General features: G+C 40.8%; 2 protein-coding genes across 12 annotated transcripts in view; one reads left to right on the top strand and one right to left on the bottom strand.

The window, feature by feature from the left end:
- The window catches only part of ripor3 (RIPOR family member 3), a 39,848-nt gene that overhangs the window by 748 nt on the left and 19,939 nt on the right, over window positions 1-19,161 (top strand). For 2 of the 4 annotated variants that reach the window (XM_076268944.1, XM_076268941.1), the window contains exons 2-3: window positions 15,089-15,205; window positions 17,654-17,762. In XM_076268944.1, coding sequence (XP_076125059.1) covers window positions 17,665-17,762 — 98 coding nt within the window. In that variant the 5' untranslated portion in view covers window positions 15,089-15,205; window positions 17,654-17,664. The remainder of the gene's footprint in view (window positions 1-15,088; window positions 15,206-17,653; window positions 17,763-19,161) is intronic. The other 2 variants (XM_076268942.1, XM_076268943.1) reach the window with 2 other exon arrangements.
- Window positions 6,109-10,194, bottom strand: LOC143103802 (uncharacterized). 8 transcript variants are annotated; one of them, XM_076267623.1, is made up of 11 exons: window positions 9,948-10,194; window positions 8,883-8,971; window positions 8,510-8,659; window positions 8,246-8,388; window positions 7,986-8,112; window positions 7,776-7,868; window positions 7,571-7,682; window positions 7,266-7,489; window positions 7,004-7,175; window positions 6,742-6,869; window positions 6,109-6,615 (listed from the first exon to the last, which is right to left on the bottom strand). In XM_076267623.1, exons 8-11 carry the CDS (start codon window positions 7,368-7,370, stop codon window positions 6,400-6,402), a joined length of 621 nt encoding a protein of 206 aa, XP_076123738.1. In that variant the 5' UTR covers window positions 7,371-7,489; window positions 7,571-7,682; window positions 7,776-7,868; window positions 7,986-8,112; window positions 8,246-8,388; window positions 8,510-8,659; window positions 8,883-8,971; window positions 9,948-10,194; the 3' UTR covers window positions 6,109-6,399. The 8 variants fall into 8 exon arrangements, with proteins under 8 accessions (XP_076123738.1, XP_076123743.1, XP_076123744.1 ...); XM_076267628.1 differs by having other exon boundaries at window positions 7,986-8,043; XM_076267629.1 differs by having other exon boundaries at window positions 8,246-8,364.

Raw genomic sequence — 19,161 nt, 5'->3', positions numbered from 1 at the left:
GACTCCTGGCACGTGTAGCTGGAAAATCGTGAGCTAATATATATCTCTGCAGGGCTACAGTTCAGGGCAGGAGGAAAATGTTTCTCTTTTCATCAGGTGGAGGGGGGAGGAGTGCAAAAAAGAACACATCTAGAATGTAGAACGACTTGGTAATGGTGATATACTTACATTCATTGTATTAAAAGACAGTTTATTTCTAAAATGTGCTATATCATGAGACTATAATCACCTCCAATGGAGCTCTCTTGCACGCATGTGATAATTGAAAGCAGCCTCATTGGAAAACCCCTGATAGGTTCCTTACCCCCCTCACTGGTACGGGTCACTGGGTGGTTGGCTGTGCTATTTAATTTACATTTGGGCACAGTTATAGTTATATTTCACGTTTTCGCACCCCGCAAAGCACCCCCCCCCCCACACACACACACACACACACACACACACGCACACACACACACACTCTTAACAACTCCCACCCTTGCCCATGGTTGTCCGTGAGAAAATTGAAACCGAATTCCAGATTGTACTCACTTGAGAAATGGGAAACCAGGAAAGTTGAGAAAATTTCAGTCTGGAATGTTCCAGCGTGAGAACAATTTTTTTCCACCCTTTTATTTCAGCATTAAGATGCATCATTGCTGAAGATGTGCTTGTGTGGGGATAAGTTTTGTTTGGATGTGTTTGGATAGGTTTTGTTAGGATGGGTTCTAAATCTGTTGTGATAACAACCTCATAGTTTATAGGCAACCTCATAACCTCACAGGGTGAATAAGGTGTCAATTTCACAACCTTGATAATCAGCTGTATCATGGCTAATGACAACATGACATGACATCATATGTTGTCATGAAATTCCATTGACATCACATGAAATTCCATGAGGTCTGTGTAATAATGTAAGTGAATAGATGTCAGCTGGGATTTATGCACTTTCTAGGATATGGTATCATAGTCAGTAGATAAGATGTAGGCCATGGCATAAATGATTTTAAACTATCTGGTTGAGTTGGTGGGACTCTATAACCTTGTGCTGACTAAAGGAGTTCATGGCCCGTTTCAAGGAATTTCCCTTTTTTCCCTGTCAGGCTTGAGTAATCAAACACAAGGTCAAGTTTGTTTTACAAGCTAATTTTAATTCAAAACCCCATAATGTTTGTGTTTTATGTTATGCATTCATGATATTCAAATGATCAATCTTCAATATTATTTTTGTTTATTTGTTTGCTTGTTTGTTTGTTTTGCGGTCATTGTTGTTGGAGCAAAGTAGAATTGTATTCTATTTAATTAGCTATCAATCAAGCATAAATAACCAACAGAGCCTAATGTAATCACTATGTAATCACTATTTGTGTATCATACAACAGTTCACAGAGTCAGTCACATGACTTCCCCCAACCGTTCCTCCAAGCAACTGTTGTTATAAACTCAAAAGAGTTCATGACGTCCAAAAGACCAGATTGCCTGCAGAGTTTTGTAAGAGATAAGAGATAAGAGATCTATGAGTTAACATTAACAGTCGTCTTTTTGAATTAGGAAGTCAAGTTAAAATATCTGCCCAGTTTGTGTTGACCATTCATTCTCGTCTGTAGTGAATGTTAACAATCACTACGGTGTACAGTTGAACATGGTGGTCCCCTGTTTGTGTCTTGCACTGAGACAGACATACACATCCTATCTGATGACAACATGTTGAAGAGATCCCACTCTGACTGACTGCTGCTCTCCTAGAGATAGCAAACACCCTGTTACCCATGTTTCCTTTTAAGACAACTCAGAATCGTCGTTTAAGACAAAACTACAATGCACTCCACTGCATTCATCCAAAAGTTTAATATGCCATAAAGAATTAGGGCTGCAGCTAACGATTATTTTCATAGTCAATTCATCTGACGATTATTTTCTCGATTAATCAGTTAGTTGTTTGATCAATAATATGCCAGAAAATGGTGAAAAAAATCTCAAATAATTTAATAGTCAACAATTTATCGATTAATCATTGCAGCCCTATAAGGAATACAGGCTAAAAAGACTGATACCATAGAAAAAATGTAGGCAATTGTAAACCAATCTACCTTGCTATCCCAAATAGGCATGATAGCAATGAAAAATCATGGTTCTTCTTCCAGTGTATCAAAGATGTTTTGTGAGTTTTTGCAGCAGTAACCCTGAATGTTCTGGCCTCATAATGCAGTTTCAGCTGAAAATATGGGGTTGCTAAGGGATGGAGGTAGAGAGTCTTCTTACGCACCACCAACTGAGACTTTGAAATGAGGAAAGATAAAGAATAACAATGAGATTTACTTTGCATGTGGGAGGGAAAAGCATTATGTACAAGAACCCTGGCCACAGTACAGAAATGTATTAGAGTTTTAATACAAATAGAAAATAGTGGTACAGTGTAAAGGTAGCATGAGGATGTATTAACACTTAGGGGTTGCCTAACTTCTTCTGAGAGAGAGAGAGAATGACTTGACCTCATGCACCCTGTAGTGTTACCCACAAATGAAACACATTCCCTTCCTTTGTGAACTCAATTGACAAGAATCCATTCTGATCTGAATTCTAAAGACAGCAAATTCTGATACAAGTATGCTAATTACAGATCCATGGCCATGGTACTGATTGACATCTCAAGAGTATAATTCGGAAGTTCTGAGCTCACATGTTTTGGTTCCTCAACGTGACATTTAAGTTTCTCATAGGGATCCTGCCTTAGGAAGCATAATAATGTGGTTAATTAATGGCTGAGTGCTAAACGATCTGGTAATACAATAGTGTAACTGCCTATACAGAATAGTGAATCAGCATGCAAGTTGCTTCCTTCTACAGCCAGACAGTATTGCTCTCATAATAGAATGGACTTTTAATGTTAAAGTTTTTTTTTTTTTTTTAAGGGAGAAGCACAGTATTTAAGGGACAAAAGCAGCATAACACGTAACAATTTATCAGTCATTTTAGCCATTCAGTCAAATAGTTCAAACAGACCAAGGACATTGAAAACAAATACTTTGGTGTCTGAACAAAAACAGAACATTACATGTGGTTAGGAGGGTGCTACCACTAATTGCAAAGGAGCATGCAATGGCAGGAATGAACTTACACAAGCCACCCAAGAGCTAAGCCTGAGGACAATCTTGGCAAAAATTGAAGTGCATAACAAGATGATGTGAAATGATCTCTTAGGCTTTGTGACACAGAGAGGGGTGTGCTTTGTTTATGACAAGTCAGAGCGATGCTAAACATATGAGCTTAAAAATGTACAAAAAATTGATTAGAAAAACTGAAAAGCAAATACTGTTTAGAGAGAAGAGAGAGAGTAGAGATAATCTGCCAAGTATGTTAACTTATATGATCTATACTTGTAAAGTGACATTTTCATTATCATTGATTAATTTCCAGAGTTCTTCTCTTGCTGCCTCTGCAAAAATTTCATTTCGGTGACTTCTGCTGGAAGCATCATGGCTTACATGGCCAATGTAAATAGATCACTTAGCAGGAAGAGCTGCAGATGCATCCCAAGGGGGCTCGAAGTCAAGGGAGAAATTGTTGTGTTTTTCAGTTCCCTCAATTCCCATGGTCTCCCCCAGCAGACTACCCCAAACCTATAACCCATCTGGCATTCCACACAAACAGGATGCCCGTCTCTCCAAAGCTCTGGAATCTATTAAAATCACAACAAAATGGCAAAGAAAACATGCTGAAGAACTTGAAAGAATCCTTAATTGAACCTTGCTCTGGTCTGTCACTGTCTTAGAGAAGCCACGCTTAAGCTTTAAAGTGGCAACTTGAACAGCACGTGATTATAGAGACTCTGTTTAACAATTGTTTTGTTCAGAATGCTGAATCAAACTTGGTTAGAGTCGGCCAGCCTCCCGTCCATGCAAAGCATTTCCTGTCTTAATGAAGGAGATTTGGCCTGACATTCGTTGAAGGCTTTCATATTTACACAAATCTGTCATCCCCCAAGGAACAGTGTTTTGGGTGGATCTGTGCAGGCTTAAATAGTCAATTTGCACTTGCAGCAAAAACAGCCAAATGAGAGAACACACTTCAATCTGAATTTTTCTAAACGCAGTTTATGAACATCATTTGTCAAGAGGGTTGCAAGGCATTCAAGATCAGCTTTGTTGTAGTGTTCATTTAATGCACGGGTATGGATAGGGTGAATAGATTATGTGCTGAACTTTGTTATGTTCTCTGCAACCTGCTTCTTGGTTAGAGTCAAAGCGAGTGTAAGAAATGCTCCCTGCTGGAAGCCAAGGAAAGCAAACTAATACGACTTTAAAACAGATTCACATATCTTTGGGCACAGAGGTGCCGGAGAAACGGGGAGAGCATGGGATCATTAGTCAAACAGGGTCTTCTCTGTTTAGCATTACAAACCCAAGTCTTCTCACTCTTCCCATTGTTTGACCGAGGATTCTCGCTGTACTTGGCTCTGGGCGCTGGCTTTCATCCACAGTCATCATTCTTCACTCGTAGATACAAATGATGTCTGTGCTTTGAAGAGAGTTGTGTCTTACATTCACTCCAAGTCATTTGTGAGATTGATGAAAACCTTTTTTAACTCTTTTGTGTGATGAAGAATTCACGAAACATTTAAACATCATTTCAACCTCTACCTTAAATGCGGTAAAAAAAAAAGTCATAAAGGTGAACCAAAACAATCTTGACGTGGAAGGCACAAAACATTTGAAAGTGATAAAGTTTTGAAGTTTATGACAGTGGTTAGGAATTGATTACTGGGAAAAGTGTATCATAAATCAGAGCGTGTGTCAAACCCAGATCACAACAGTTTCCAAGTAGAGGCAGCATCTGGGGAAAGCATTCTGACCATTCACCAAACCCTCTGGAACACTTTTGAGACAGTCTAAAGGTTTCTGCATTACGCTGGTTTGTAGTGTGAAATTAATGCCTAGACTTACAATGCATTCATAGTCCTGGTCTGGCCTTTACGACTAGGCTTGGGTATCGAATATCGAGTATTGGTTGGAACCGGGACTATCTTTGCGATTTTCCCGGAATCGTTCAAAAGTTTAAATTTCGATTCCTACTTTCGATTCCCAGTCTGCCGACAGGAAGAAGAAACGTCTGAACACCAACGAAGAAGCGCATAGTTAATAGAATTAAAATTCATGGAGAAGGTCAGACTATTTCATTCAGAAAGCATTCCCGAGGATCCTTAAAAAGTCTTAAATAGGCTACAACTGAATTTTCGAAAGAGAGGTATTAAATGTGCGAATGGGACCGCCAGCGAGTGCAAGAGAGCGAGTGATGTCTCCATCCAGTTTCGTGTATTTAAAACGCAATTGTATACGTGATAGGCTATTAGGCTACGGGAGGAAGTGTAGTGGTTACAGAGTGAAGATGTTTTTCACGGGTTTGGTTAAAGGTGTGAAAACGGTAATAATACAGTAGGCCTATGTACAAAATAATATGCCTGGCGTTTTCGTGGTGTAGCTGAGGCCTGAGAGATAGACAGGGTAGCCTACGTGGAATGAGGGAGCCTACGGTAGAATGAGCGGGAGAAAGAGTTGGTAAGCCAGTTAGCGATAGGTTGGCCATATGTTCGAATTTAGGCCGGACATATGGGTTTTAAAAGCCCTGTCCGGCGCAGCCTCAAGCCGGACGTTTATTTGTTCTCCTTTTTGGAGTTGCGCTTGGCATCTAAAGTCTTTGCTCGGACGCAGCATCGTTTCACAAACTACACAGTAAAAACAGAAGTGTTAATTTTACTCTTTAAGAGTTGAATTTAACTCTGTGTCAGATAACATTTGGTCCCACCCTAAACTAGTGTAAAATTTACTCTGTAGCCAGTGTAAGATTTTCAGAGTTAATTCTACTCAATATTGTGTAAAAATCAACAATGACCTGTGTAAAAATATTTAACACTGTAGTCGAATTACACTGTTAAGAGTAATGTGATTACACTTTATAGAGTTAATTTAACTACAAATTTACTTAAAAAAAAACACACTTTAAAGTGTAATAATATTTACTTTTAATTTCTCTACAGTGTTATTTTTAATGTAAATCTTATGATGTGGTGTTACTGAATTACAATAATGAACTAATATCTAATGAAAAGAGAAAAACAAAAACACAAGATGACAGCACCAGCATTTATTGTAAATATGTGAATTCACATTGCAAACACATTGCCCTCTTGCTTTGTCTATAAAAACAAAAATAATAACACTTAAAAATAAAATACTACACAATGCTTACCAAAGAAAAGACAAGGACTTCCTTGGTCACTTTCGATTTTTTTTTTGTGCTTGCAAAGAAACATCAACTAACGCACAATTCTTGCACGCAACTTGACAACTCTTGGAGTCTCCTTTGTTTCCCCCAGATCAATGGTATAGATAGTTGTTTGCACAAAAGTGTAAAAGCTGCTCAAGGAAGAACTGTACGACATACCAAAGACACATAATGGGCTTTAAAGAGTTCGTCAAAAGCTCCCACTGAACCTGTTGCCTTGCATTGAAGCGCATGCTTGTCAATCACAACGAAGTAGGAGTGAATGCTGCTCTGTGTGGATCCCTGGGCGAGAAGGTAGGGCTGAGTACTTTGGGTGATGTTGTCTAGATGCTGCTGCACACTGGTTCCAACCTACAACAAAATAAATTCAACAGAATTGTTTTAGTAACTAATCTCTAACAATAATTCAGATCACCTCAAACTGTGCATGAGATTGAAGTGATAGGAAATATATATTTTAACAACTGCCAAGCATACCTTTTGAAATCTGATGAGCTGATCTATAGCTTGAGATGCAGACATCTTTCCCAGACTCTTTCGACCTTGTGCAGATGGTGGTAGCAGATGTAGCAGCAGCAAGATGGCAGACATGTCACTGTCCCAGCCTACAAATAAGTAAAGAAACATCTGATTAACATTATGCCATAATAGTATTCAATTATCAACTTGCACAATTACCAAAATGTGTACTGCAGACCTACATAATCAACAATATGAAGTAAAAAGGTTTGATTCTTACCATTCTCAACTTGCGCAGCTGACTCAGCATTGTGCATCAAGTCCAAGAGTTCTGTGGTGGGTACAAGTCCATGGCTCTCCTTTATTACTTTTGCTTTGAAAGTGGTTGGCCACCTCTCTAAGAATTTGTTGGCTGTGGTCTCACCAAACAGAAGTCTGAAATCTTGTTCCACCTGCAATGCAACACACATAGACATGAGTGATGAGTGATAACTGATGCTGCATTGGATATATTAGTGATGCAGCGAACTGAGATGTCGTACCAGTCCTGGTGTGTCCAGAAATCGTGGAAAGACCAATAAGACATCTGATGATTTGTTTTCATCATTGACCATTGCTTGCCGATAAATGAAGGTCGTTTTCATCATCTCATGGACAGTGTCTTCATCAGCAGAGTGTCTCAAAACACTAATAGCTGCTTCCACATCCTCATCAGATGGCACTTTGTCAAAGGTGAAGGGTTGTCGACCATGGCCTGGCCCACCAACTTAAGACAAAATACAATGTCAAAGACTTTCTGCACAATCCACAAATCACCAACATCATTGTTACTGATCAGTAAACATACCTTTTGGAGATTTGCTGACTGAAGCGCATCTTTCCTCTGCAGTTTTTGTTTGTAAGGTCTTTAATCGCCATGCAAGGTATCCAGAACCACTCTTCGGATCGTAGTAATGCTCCTATGTGATTATAAATACATTACACACAAAAGAGTACTACAACAGTTCAGAGAGTGAATACGTGCATAATGTTGCAATGGCCCTTATACTTACATATCATGTTGTGAGTATGGGTCTTCCAGATAGGGAAACAAGGCGACTATCCCCTGGGCATAAGTCACTCCGACACTTTAGGGGGGTGATGTCCTAGCATATGAATTCAAAGATAACATCTTTCAATTGATATTGTACAACCCAATTTACATTACTGTTACTGTAAATAATAACAATGTTTCTTTCAGCCCATCTACATGTAATGCTTACCCATGTGTTTCTGTCATCTCAGCAGCAAGTATGTTAATCATCTGTCTTCTGGTGGCATCTGTCAAAGATTTGTTTTTTGCATAATGAGTTCACCACCAGGCTTTGATGTTAGAATTTCTTCAATCAACTTTAGGTGGAATAAAATGCAATTTTAGTCATTTTAAAACCATATGTAACACTGAAAATAGTTATTTAAAAAACACTTCCCATGATATGATACAACATTCAGACTGGACTTAGCAGCAATTTCCACTACCTACCGTTTTTGCCTTATAGTTTATTCGGCATGGCCTTTTAGGATGGCTTTGTTCACCAGCGGCTGCTTCTTCATTAGGGTCACACAGAGAGAAATTCTGAACGACGGTGTCATCAGATGTTACTAAGCATGATGATTGAGAGGCAGCTGTTAATTTGTATAAAACATAGAAATATATTACATGAGGCTGTTATTTTTAAGACGATAAATGTTCTCATTCCAGCCTTTAAACTAAATAAACACATTTCGAAATTGTCTGAATGAGTACCAAGTCCTTCATCGCCTAGAATGATACGAAAGGTTCCAGGTGATTGCTTCAATACTTCTTCAAAAACCCCTGAGTCAACTTCTGTGTCAGACTGGTCATACACCTTAATGTCTGGCTGTCTGCTCTCTGGTATGTTGAATTTTAGGCAAACTGGTTCAAAAAAAAAGAAAAAGGGAAATAATTAAATGATGGTGATCCCCATGTTTTTCCTTCTTGCAAGAACCAAAGGTCAAATAACAATTATTTAAGTTAGCCTCATGTATTCACAAAAATGTTTAAAGACAAAGTTAACTAGTTCTCGTAATATAATAGGTTAATGCTGTACTCTTGCAATAGAGTGAGATATTGCTTTAATCTAATGTAGCCTACTCACCTTCTTTCAAGAAAGCATCAAATGTTGGTTCAGACAGCTTCACATATTTTTGCTCTCCCCTGAACTGAACACGCAAAAGCATTGTGCACCTGTTGATAGAGGTAAAAATATATATCAAAAATCATAATTTAAGCTAGTTCAACTAAGAGAGTTACCTATTCGTTTTTCTATGCAAAATAGAGTACACTGTAACTACAAAGGTTACAGAAGGCAAAGTCGTGCTGGTTGAATAATTTATACTCCGCAGCAAATTGGGTGAAGTGAGCTAGCTAGCTCATTCATTAGCTATTTCAATTCGCTCTGGTTTCTGTAAACAGTAACAGTTAAAATGGTTAAGCCACGTTAAACGAACCCATCATGCAATCAGTGAACTAAGTTATCGTTTTATAACACTAACATTAACTATGAGCCAATAGTATGCTAACAGTAAAGTTACCAGCATGAAAACGCTAGAATAGAATAGTGTTGGGAAACTAACGTTAACGTTAACGAACAAAAGCTAAAATCTTATAAAGGTTGTGTTGTTAGCGACTGAGCTAACGCTGTTTTAAGCATTTACCATTCTTACCAACTTCATTGATGAAAATATTGCAACACTAACAACATCCACCATAAAGAAAGACAGAAAAGAGTTACTGGATGCTAGCTTGCTTATAGTAAGCTAGCCTACATTCCCTTGTCGTTACACCATGACAAGCACAATCTATCTTCAGACTGCCAACGTAACGTTAGCGGCTTCAAACGAGCTGATTAAGTTAACATTAACGTTACCTATGCTTAGCTCTAGAAAACGGACAGTAGGCCTATTTCTTACCTCAATGCGGGGAAAACCTTGGTCTGAACTGATGTGTCGAACATTTGAACTAATGCCCAATTTGCCAGCTGATAACGTTAACGAACTCACTAATTTACAAGGTGGGGAGTTACCGTTACCGCCATATGGAAATCGTCGACATAACGATAGAGATGGTTGCTTGCAACTAACACAACAAAAAAAATAGCCTATGTACATTTGAAAAAAGACCGGTTTGTTGTTCACAACACAGAAATGTTAACATTACTTACCTGACAATATCAGTTGGCTACTCCTTCGCAGTCGTCCTTCAGCCTCGGTAGTTGGCCTACAGCAGCAGAGTGGCGGGGGGTAACCTATTCATCACTCTGTAGAGTTGAATTTTTCACTGCATGTCTGCAGAATTTTACTCTTACTTTTAACTCCACTGATAGAGCAACTTTACTCTCCAAAATGTTGAAAATACTCCATCTGGGTTTAAATAACTTTACTCTGAAATATTAACACCCCATTTTTTACTGTGTATGGACGCGAAGACTGCTGGTGAAATTATGTGCAGTGCTTCGCAATCAGGAGGAAATACTGTATACCGGTATGTTAAGTTGATCTGTTTGCATCTTTCCAGCGTGTGTTGCTGGCCTAGCCTAGGGAAGAAAATATCTGTCTAAGTTATAATAGCCTACCTGTAATATCTGCCAGCAGCTTGCTTGCCAGCGTTTCCCAGTAGGCTAGGCCTACTTAGCAAAAGTTGTTAAATATAACCGCATATGTTTTGAATGTCGGCGACTGCTACATACAAATACGTGCGTTCATAATGTGCGTGCTTGAGATGAAACCAGCAGTTTTCAGCAGGATCATGCGAAGAGGACCTGTCTCTTAATTAATTTAAAACAAGTCAATGGTTTTACAATGTTTCAGTCAAGCTTTGGTTGGTTTAGATACAACTGGTATGCAAAATGTAAAGTAGTGGATTAACTTTAATTTGCTGTGCTGCATATGGACAATAGATGCACATAGTAAATTATATAAAGTAGGCTTATTAAAATATGTAAATAGCTTAGTTAACTTTGAAAAAAATATTTAAGGGAATCCAGTCCAGTGCACATGTCTTTGGCAAGTAGCCCTAGGCTACTACAGACACAGGTGAAGAACAGCCTCAGCAGTAAGCAAAACCAAATATGTACAGTACAGCCAGCTTCAAAAGCAAGCAGTCCAGACCCTAAAATTGGGCATTTATAGCTGTGAAGGTAATTCACACACAATTATTTTCTTTCGCCAAAATATTTTTGGTAACTTCTGTAGACATCCAAAATGGGGTGGGGGTTAAAATTAGTAGGAAAAAAAAACTATTGCATTAAACAGTTTTATATATCTTTTTGCCGTGGTATAGTCTTAATTTTCATTTAGATGTCTTGAAAAGGTCTTAAAAGTCTTTAAATTTGCACTTGGAAAATGTGCAGATACCCTGAGAAAGACCGTTGGTTAGCTAGCTCATTTAAAATATCCTAAACTTTTTTTGACCCTGCCTTTAAAAAAAATCGGAATCGAGAATCGTTAGGAACCGGAATCGAAATAAGAAATCGGAATTGGAATCGGAATCGTTCAAATTGAAACGATACCCAACCCTATTTACGACAGACCTATGACATCTAAAATGTGTGTGTGTGTGTGTGTGTGTGTGTGTGTGTGTGTGTGTGTGTGTCTGTGTGCGTTTGTGAAAGCGAGAGAAAGAAAGAGATTGAGGGGTATGTTTAGGTCCACAGACTCCTTTGGGTCCCATTGTGGACGGGGGGTTGGTGGTCCTACTCATTACTGCTTACCTCACAGTGATTTACACCCCCCTCTCTGTGGAGCTGTGTGGAGATGTGTGATTTCTCTCCTTAGACTTAAACGTAAAACACACTCAGTCAGGCGAGCGCAAATGTACTGTTACTCAACAGATGAGCATACAAACACACACACACACACATACATAAACACACACACACACATACATAAACACACACACACACACACACACACATACACACACATGTTGATCATATATCATTCGCATTACGAGAGACTCAAGGCCTCTGAACCCCACACAAAGTCACGTGAAACAGCCATGTGTCACTGCTTTTAGCCAGTCCCTTTGAGTGTTGTTTTACACTACATCTGAATTCATTCCCATTGAGTTAGATCACTGGATGGTCATTACTAACCTTTGCTCTATTTTCTAGCACACAGACAATATCATAGCATTTGTTTTATTAAGTGTAAGTTAGTTCACAATACAGAATCACACAGAACTCAAGAACTAAGTAACAGCCAACACAAGAGCACTCTTATGGCTCACTACTCTAAAGCAATGCTGTTTTGCTGACCGTCGAAAAAAAATGCTTACACTCCGAATGTCCATTTCCTCCAGAGCTGCCTCTGACCCCACTTCCGCCCCCAGTGTCTCAGCAAACGAGCTTTTCCGTGCCGGCATCGGCGAAGGCATGTTTCTGTCATCCGCTGCGCCTGATAGAGGGCCAGCCCTGGGAAGCCGTAGCGCTGGCGTGCCATGAGCCAAAAGATTAACGTGCTCCCCTTACCCCCAATGTACGCTAAAGTTAATGTCTTTTAAAGACCCCCAAGCACACAGTGTTTTCAGAAATCATTGCCATGCATGCACCATTCTATGCACCAGTAGTTCTGTGCTTTTTACAGACTAAAGATGAACCACATTCAAGGCTTAACTGGTGCCCTTTAAATTGTAGAATAAGCCTGACCAAGGTGGGCAAGAGCTCCACTTGCCAGACAAAAAGGGATTTGTACATTTGTTTTGGCTGGTTTTACACACGTAACTACCAGAGAACCACAGACTTATACATGTTTTATTAGCAGCCATAAAATGGGAATGTTTCACAGTAGACCTGGAGAACCCAGACAGGTTAAAAAACCGACTAGCTAAATTCTGCAGACGTTCATATTGGTGTTTGACCGCCTGCATTGTTTAGATTGAACAGCTCAAGTTATTAATCTTAAAAAATCACATCAAGCCTGTCATTCACCGGTAACAACACCAAACACACATGGCCCTTATGTCCATGCCAATAGAATTAGTATGAACAATGGAACCTTGTGATCTATTTCAGATTTCAGTCATGGACACCTCCAGTGTTTGTCTTTCTGCGTGATGAATTCACTGCAGAGGCCCTTTCAGGTTATGCAGCGGGCTTCAGGAGATGTGTAGTGGTGGTGGTGTATGGTGGTGGTGGTGAAACAGCACTTTGTGATGTTTATGAGATTGGGCTCCTTCGTTGTCCGTCATCCATGGCGTGGCTCCAGACGAGTGGGGTCCAGCTCAGGGGCATGCCACGCTGGAGTTCATTCATGACTAACCCTCACTCGGGGGCCTCTCTCTCTCTCTCTCTCTCTCTGTCTCTCTCTCTCCTCAGTGAAAACTATGCCTGAAATACCTTATGGCAGTATGAGAGAGAAGCACTACCCCCTACCCTCCCCTCCCCAAATGGTGACCTGAGCAACACAAAAGCAAACACTGACATGTGCCAAAGAGAACAATCCATTAAACATGGTGGACACTTTATTCCAGAGTCATGCATTGCAAATGAGGTTGGGGAGAAAGCCAAGGACGGGAAGGGAAAGGAAGATCACAGCAGTCAATATCTAAACTCAAACACTGAGCTGTCATGATACCACGACATGCTGCCAGCAAGCACGGTGGGAGATCTGTGCACTGGAGTATCTTGGGCAGTGACTTAGAGCCCTTGTAAAGAAGCTTAGCTAAGTTGATTACCCTTCTACCCATAATCCTCTTCTATTAATGAGATAAACTAAAGCTACCTGCTATCACTAACATGTTTTGTTGCCAGTTGCCTGACAAACAAAGCCCTGAATGTAGCAAACAAAGCCAATATCTGATGTTCGTTTGAGAGCATCTGATCTAATCAGGCACTTTAATAGTCATCAAACATCACTTAGTGGTGTCCACTGCACTTTGAGCTGTGGATAGAGTTCACAGTTTGCAAACAGGGATCTTGCCTTGATGATTGGATGTTGCCTGATAATATTCACACCGTGGATGATAACAGTTATTGCTGAGTGTCAACAACCACACATTATTACACTATGATTTGGAAAATGAGTGGAGAACTGTTTGGAAATGGAAAACATGTAGCTGTTGAAATGAATTACATCTGCAACTCTTAGCCTTGCCCTCACCTCTTTGTTACAAGGAGCCAAACACACACACACACACACACACACACACACACACACACACACACACACACACACACACACACACACACTTACTCACTCAACAGGATTTTGGAGATCTGCCAAAAAAGTTCTGTTGTATTTAAAAAAAAAAAAAATCAACTTGGACTCGATTCCTGTGCTAATATTTCAACTGGCCTGGATTCTTAAGCTGCAGTGCTTGTCATGCTGGGCCCAGGGAGTCTAATTTAACACAGTGACCAGATTCAAATTGCTTGAGGAACTCCAGTCAGTGCTTGGGCACATGGCCTCCTTCACACCACTTAAATATAAACCATCCCTTCCTCTGTCAGATACACAACAGCATTAACTTGCTTCACTTTGTGAAAGAAAACAAAGCTGCAAACGCTGTGATCTGAAAACACACACGCACAGCGTTGTGTTTGTAGATGCATCGTGTGTTGTGTGTTCAGAGATTGTTGATGGAGTGTAGAGAGGAGGACTCATTTCTTGTTGACAGCCTCACAGGCACACCAGACTTGTTTGCTTATCTGTCAGAAGCACAAGCTCACGTTGTGTGGGTTGCTAACAGTTTTCAGATGATCGGAGTGTTTCTTCAAAACAATCTATTAAGAATAGTGGAATCTCGTCCACTCTTTCCTCTATTGAGGGAAAAGGAGGCAAAATTTCTTCTTTCAAGGCCATGGCTATTCAGGACATTGCATCGGGAGAACAGAATAATGACAGACACTTTTATATTCTTTGTACTGCATATTGATGTCAAGAGAGTTCAGTAATGATCCAGCAAACTCAAGTCAGGTCAAGTGAAATAGTGGTCCTTTATTTGGGAACCCACTAAAAAATACCCAGACTAACTTCACTCCGCAGTCAATGACATACACATGACCTGAATACGTATGACCCATAAAAACATTCCAAGGCTGTAAACTTTTGATTGCTGAGAAAAAAACTAATAGGGAATCAATATTGCCCAAGGATCATTTAAAGCCATGTAACAGGGGTTCCTCTGTGCGTAACACTGGGCTTGTATGTATGTTGCATTGTGTGTTTCCATGTGGGGGTCCAGCGTTCAGGGCTGTCATAATGATTTCTCCTGCTAACATGTGTTTGGACATAAATATTTATCTGCATGGTTCTCCTCTCTCTCTCTCTCTCTCTCTCTCTGTCTCCCTGAACACATGGAAAGAGAGCTGTTTAGTGTTTACCTCTTCATGGGCATAACGCGTCCTGTCTGGAGCCCCTCATTTGTGTAAGTGCACTCCTCAAAACGATGACAAGGGGAATTTCCAGTTGCCATATGGTGGTGAGCCTCTTTCTGTTTGTCAGTCATTGCTGTGCTTAGGCACTGTATACAGTGGAGCATGTGTTTAAAATCTGTCCATGTCTGCAGGGATGTAGTAGTATGCTGTACAGAACTGTGTGGTAGTCAACTCACTAGTGACTTTTTACTGCAGTTCTAATGGTTTGTGCAGAGTTACTGTGATGGGTGCAGTGCACCCTGATGCACTGAAATAGTTCAGCTAGGTTGTTGGATGTGTGTACTTACGTGTGATTGAGAGGTTTGGCCGCTGTGGGAAGTCCCCAACCAATACAAGAAATCCAAGAAGAAATGTGCATTTGCAGTCCAAGACCTCAGATGTACTTGTCTTGTACATATGAGTAAGTGGAAAGAGCCTCTATACCTGCATTTCACAGACACACACACACACACACACACACACACACACATACACACACACACTCCAATGGCACAGAGCACCATCCATCCTCTGAGCCAACTCCCCACCACCACCACCACCACTACCTGGAGGCCTCTCTCTTCCTTCTGTAGGAAGCAGGACGTGAGTTACAACTCAACAAAAAGACAGAGGCAGAGGACCAGAGAGGATGCTTCTGCATTCGCAATCAAGACATCTGCACACACACACACACACGCACACACACACGCACACACACACACACACACACACACACACACACACACACTGCTCTCCTTATTCAGTACAGCAGTGCTGACAGCTGCGGCCTACAGAGGCCACCGCTTGCCTCCGTGCTGGCTGAAACAAACGAGGGGGAGAGGGGAAAAGTCAGAGGAGAGTGGCAGCGTAGTTCAAACGTGTGTTTCCTTCACACACACACACACACACACACACACACACACACACACATACACACACACACACACACAGACTGACACTGACCCTGCCCTGACAGAGAGCTGTACTGTGCGGAGGGGTGGGGGGGGGATAGATTGGGCACACATGTGGCTGGTAAGGAATGCGTCCAAGCGGGGAGTAAAATAACAAAAGGGGGAAGAAAATATGGCATGAAGAAGAGGAGGACAAAGCCAGAGACATTCTTCACCAGAGAAAACAGGGTGGCTTGTCACCCTGGGTGCTTTTATGCTGTGTGGGGTACATATGGTGAGAGGGGCTGAGGGGCTTTTGCATTTGTCTGAGTGTTATGTATACACACATAACCGTGTGTGTGTGTGTGTGTGTGTGTGTGTGTGTGTGCATGGCCGTAACTACCATAGAGGACACAGAGGTCATGTCCTCTGTATTTCTTTCTTCAAGTTTCGTTTCATTTATAAAAAATAGCCGACAAGACAATTATCCTTGCCTCAACGCACTGTCACGTGACACGTAGTTGCAGATACCTCTGACATGTCAAAACGAGACTCGACTCACCTATCGGGGAGTGTGTTCTAAACTAATAATGCAACGCAGTAGACTACCTCACGCAGCTCACATAAACTTCAATACCCACAAATCAATTGTCCAAAATAAATAGCCTAAACTTGACACCTTGTTCCTTTCTGGTTTTATGGTGTTTGAAGCCCCCAACGTCGTCTTCCAGCCAGCACTGCATGGAAGGCACTAGGGTTAGGCAAGGGTTAGGGTTAGGTGCCTTGAAGACGACGGTCGCAGCACTGCCTTGAAGTCGACGGTAGGGGCTTGAAACACCATTAAGCTCATTTCTGCCTCTGATCTTAATTCACCTGACCTGAACAACGATTATAGCTGCTTTCAGACATGTCCTCCGCACTATATGCAAATCTTTGTCAAACAGATGTCCGACCCTTCAGGAGATTCAGATATGATGCTTACATGCGAACATTATGTGTGAACGACGCCGACGCACATGGTCAGAATCTTTGCGTGATTGAACAGGTTGAACATGGTTGAACACATGGACAGAATCTCCGCATAAGCTTCGTTCAGACATGAGCTCATTTACATACTGTCTGAGGGAAATAGTGTAAGAGCCAGCTAAGTTCAGAGTTCCAAATGTCCGGTTATGTTGTTCAGATATAGGACCCAACCGCTTGATATTCGGTTATTTGGTAATTTATTGGTTATTTAGACTTGTGTTGAAAGAGTTAGGAGAAGAGAGGGAAATAATAGGTGAAGGGCCCTCCCAAGTGAGTGAGAGTCAAGATGTGACACTTTGAGATATACAGGTGCATCTCAAAAAAAGTGAATGTCATGGAAAAGTGTGTTGGCTATTTCTCAATTTTTTTTCCAGAGGACGTGTGTGTGTGTGTGTGTGTGTCCATGTCGGTGTGTCTGTGTACATGTGAATGCTGACTGTGGTGAGAAAGAGAGTATCCTTTTCCCTGAGGTCATATTGCTTACATTTATGTGTGAGATGTGCTTGGAATGTGTTTGAAGTGCTAATGCTCTTGAATATCTTTCTTGGATTTTAATGTATCTTCTGTGTGTGTGTGTGTGTGTGTGTGTGTCCTCAGGGGGAGAGGGCATGTCTGTGAAGTTGCGGTTTGAGTTCCCTGCACAGACCGGCATGGTACAGAGGAGTCGCTCCTTCACCGGCTACGGCTCGGTGAGCGGTAGACGCAGGTAACACACCTACACACACCCCGCACATTATAACATCTTTGTGTACTCAGGGCCAGATGTACATACATTTGCGAACGTATCGTTATCAGCGTCATGGACAAACCGCAGATTACGAACGCTGTCTGACCCAAGTTTCAGTTGTAGCCTATTTATCAATCGTTCAACCCTTAGTGTAAACTGCCTTTCTCTGCCTTTCTCCGCCCATAAACGCAATTTACGAACGTCCACAACTGAATGGCAGAGCCTACATACAAGCGCAGTTGAATGAAGTTAACTGATGACAACATTAAAAAGAATACGTTTAGAGATCATGAAATACATGATACGATGTCAAAAAGCAGAGAGATAATGAAGATCAGTGGTTCTACTCAAACTATTTGTGTACGTAGGCTATGGGAGATTGAAATCTAGCAAGTAGGAAAGTTTAATTTAACTAGATGTACCGCGTAGCGGTACAAAATATGACCGCCGCTCAGTCCTGCACATCCATTCCGCGAAAATAAATCATATTAATGAATTTGTCTCCATCTTCTACTCCATTCCCCACTCTTGAAACTTTTGTGTATGCTTGTTTGAAATGTGTGTTTGCACACATTCCGCACACAAAGTAGCCTACTGGCGCTGCAAAGGTGAATAGATTTGTTTCTGGGCCAAAAAATCTGTAACATTGTTATAAAACCTTTAAAATCTCTAAACAATCACAAGTAGGGCAGTTCATCACAGTCCATCCATTCCACTGGACTGATGAAAGGTACACCTGTAGGCTACATTGTATTTGGGAAAAGCAGAAGGTAGCAGCATAATGTATTTATTTATTTATTTATTATTAAACAAAACAATCCCTGTCAGTTCCATGCAGTTTTCAACAGCTATCAAGAAGAGAGGTCATGTCATGGATTTTTGTGAATGTTTCTTCTTCTACATATGCATAAGTTTAGTCATCTAGTTCAAATGATATTCAGCTTTATTGTCAATGCACAAATGAAATACCAGTAGTCTAAAACAAAATGCCGTTTTTCCCAGTGGTGCAAATAACTGACATGTCCAAAGGGCCTTCATGAAATGCGTTGCGAGACTGTTCATACACATTTTAACGGGCAAAGTTGAAGAGCTACTCTCCGTTATTGTTTGTGCAAATAATATGCTGATTCATGTTCCCTTGCATTTTGCAACCATGAGGTCAATGGTTAAGCTCAATCTTTTGACGCAATCTTTTGATTTTCACCCAGCCTAGTCCATGGTAGGCGCCCGATAGAAATATTGTTTAATTTTGCGATTGAGATATCCACGCACTGGCGCCCCCCCTGCGACGTGTTCGCCCCCCGGTTTTAGAGCTATTCTAAATGCAAAAAGGCATAGAGGGAGTTATGACAAAACCGTGACTGTTAACAAACTATAA

Source organism: Alosa pseudoharengus, unplaced genomic scaffold (assembly GCF_046254945.1).
Source record: "Alosa pseudoharengus isolate Yale_2024_CS ecotype anadromous, Long Island Sound unplaced genomic scaffold, YU_APseudo_1.1 YU_APseudo_1.1_scf_5, whole genome shotgun sequence".
In the NCBI taxonomy this organism is placed as follows: Eukaryota; Metazoa; Chordata; class Actinopteri; order Clupeiformes; family Clupeidae; genus Alosa; species Alosa pseudoharengus.
The sequence above is the reverse complement of the archived record's forward strand: the minus strand, read 5'-3'. Positions and strand labels throughout refer to the sequence as shown.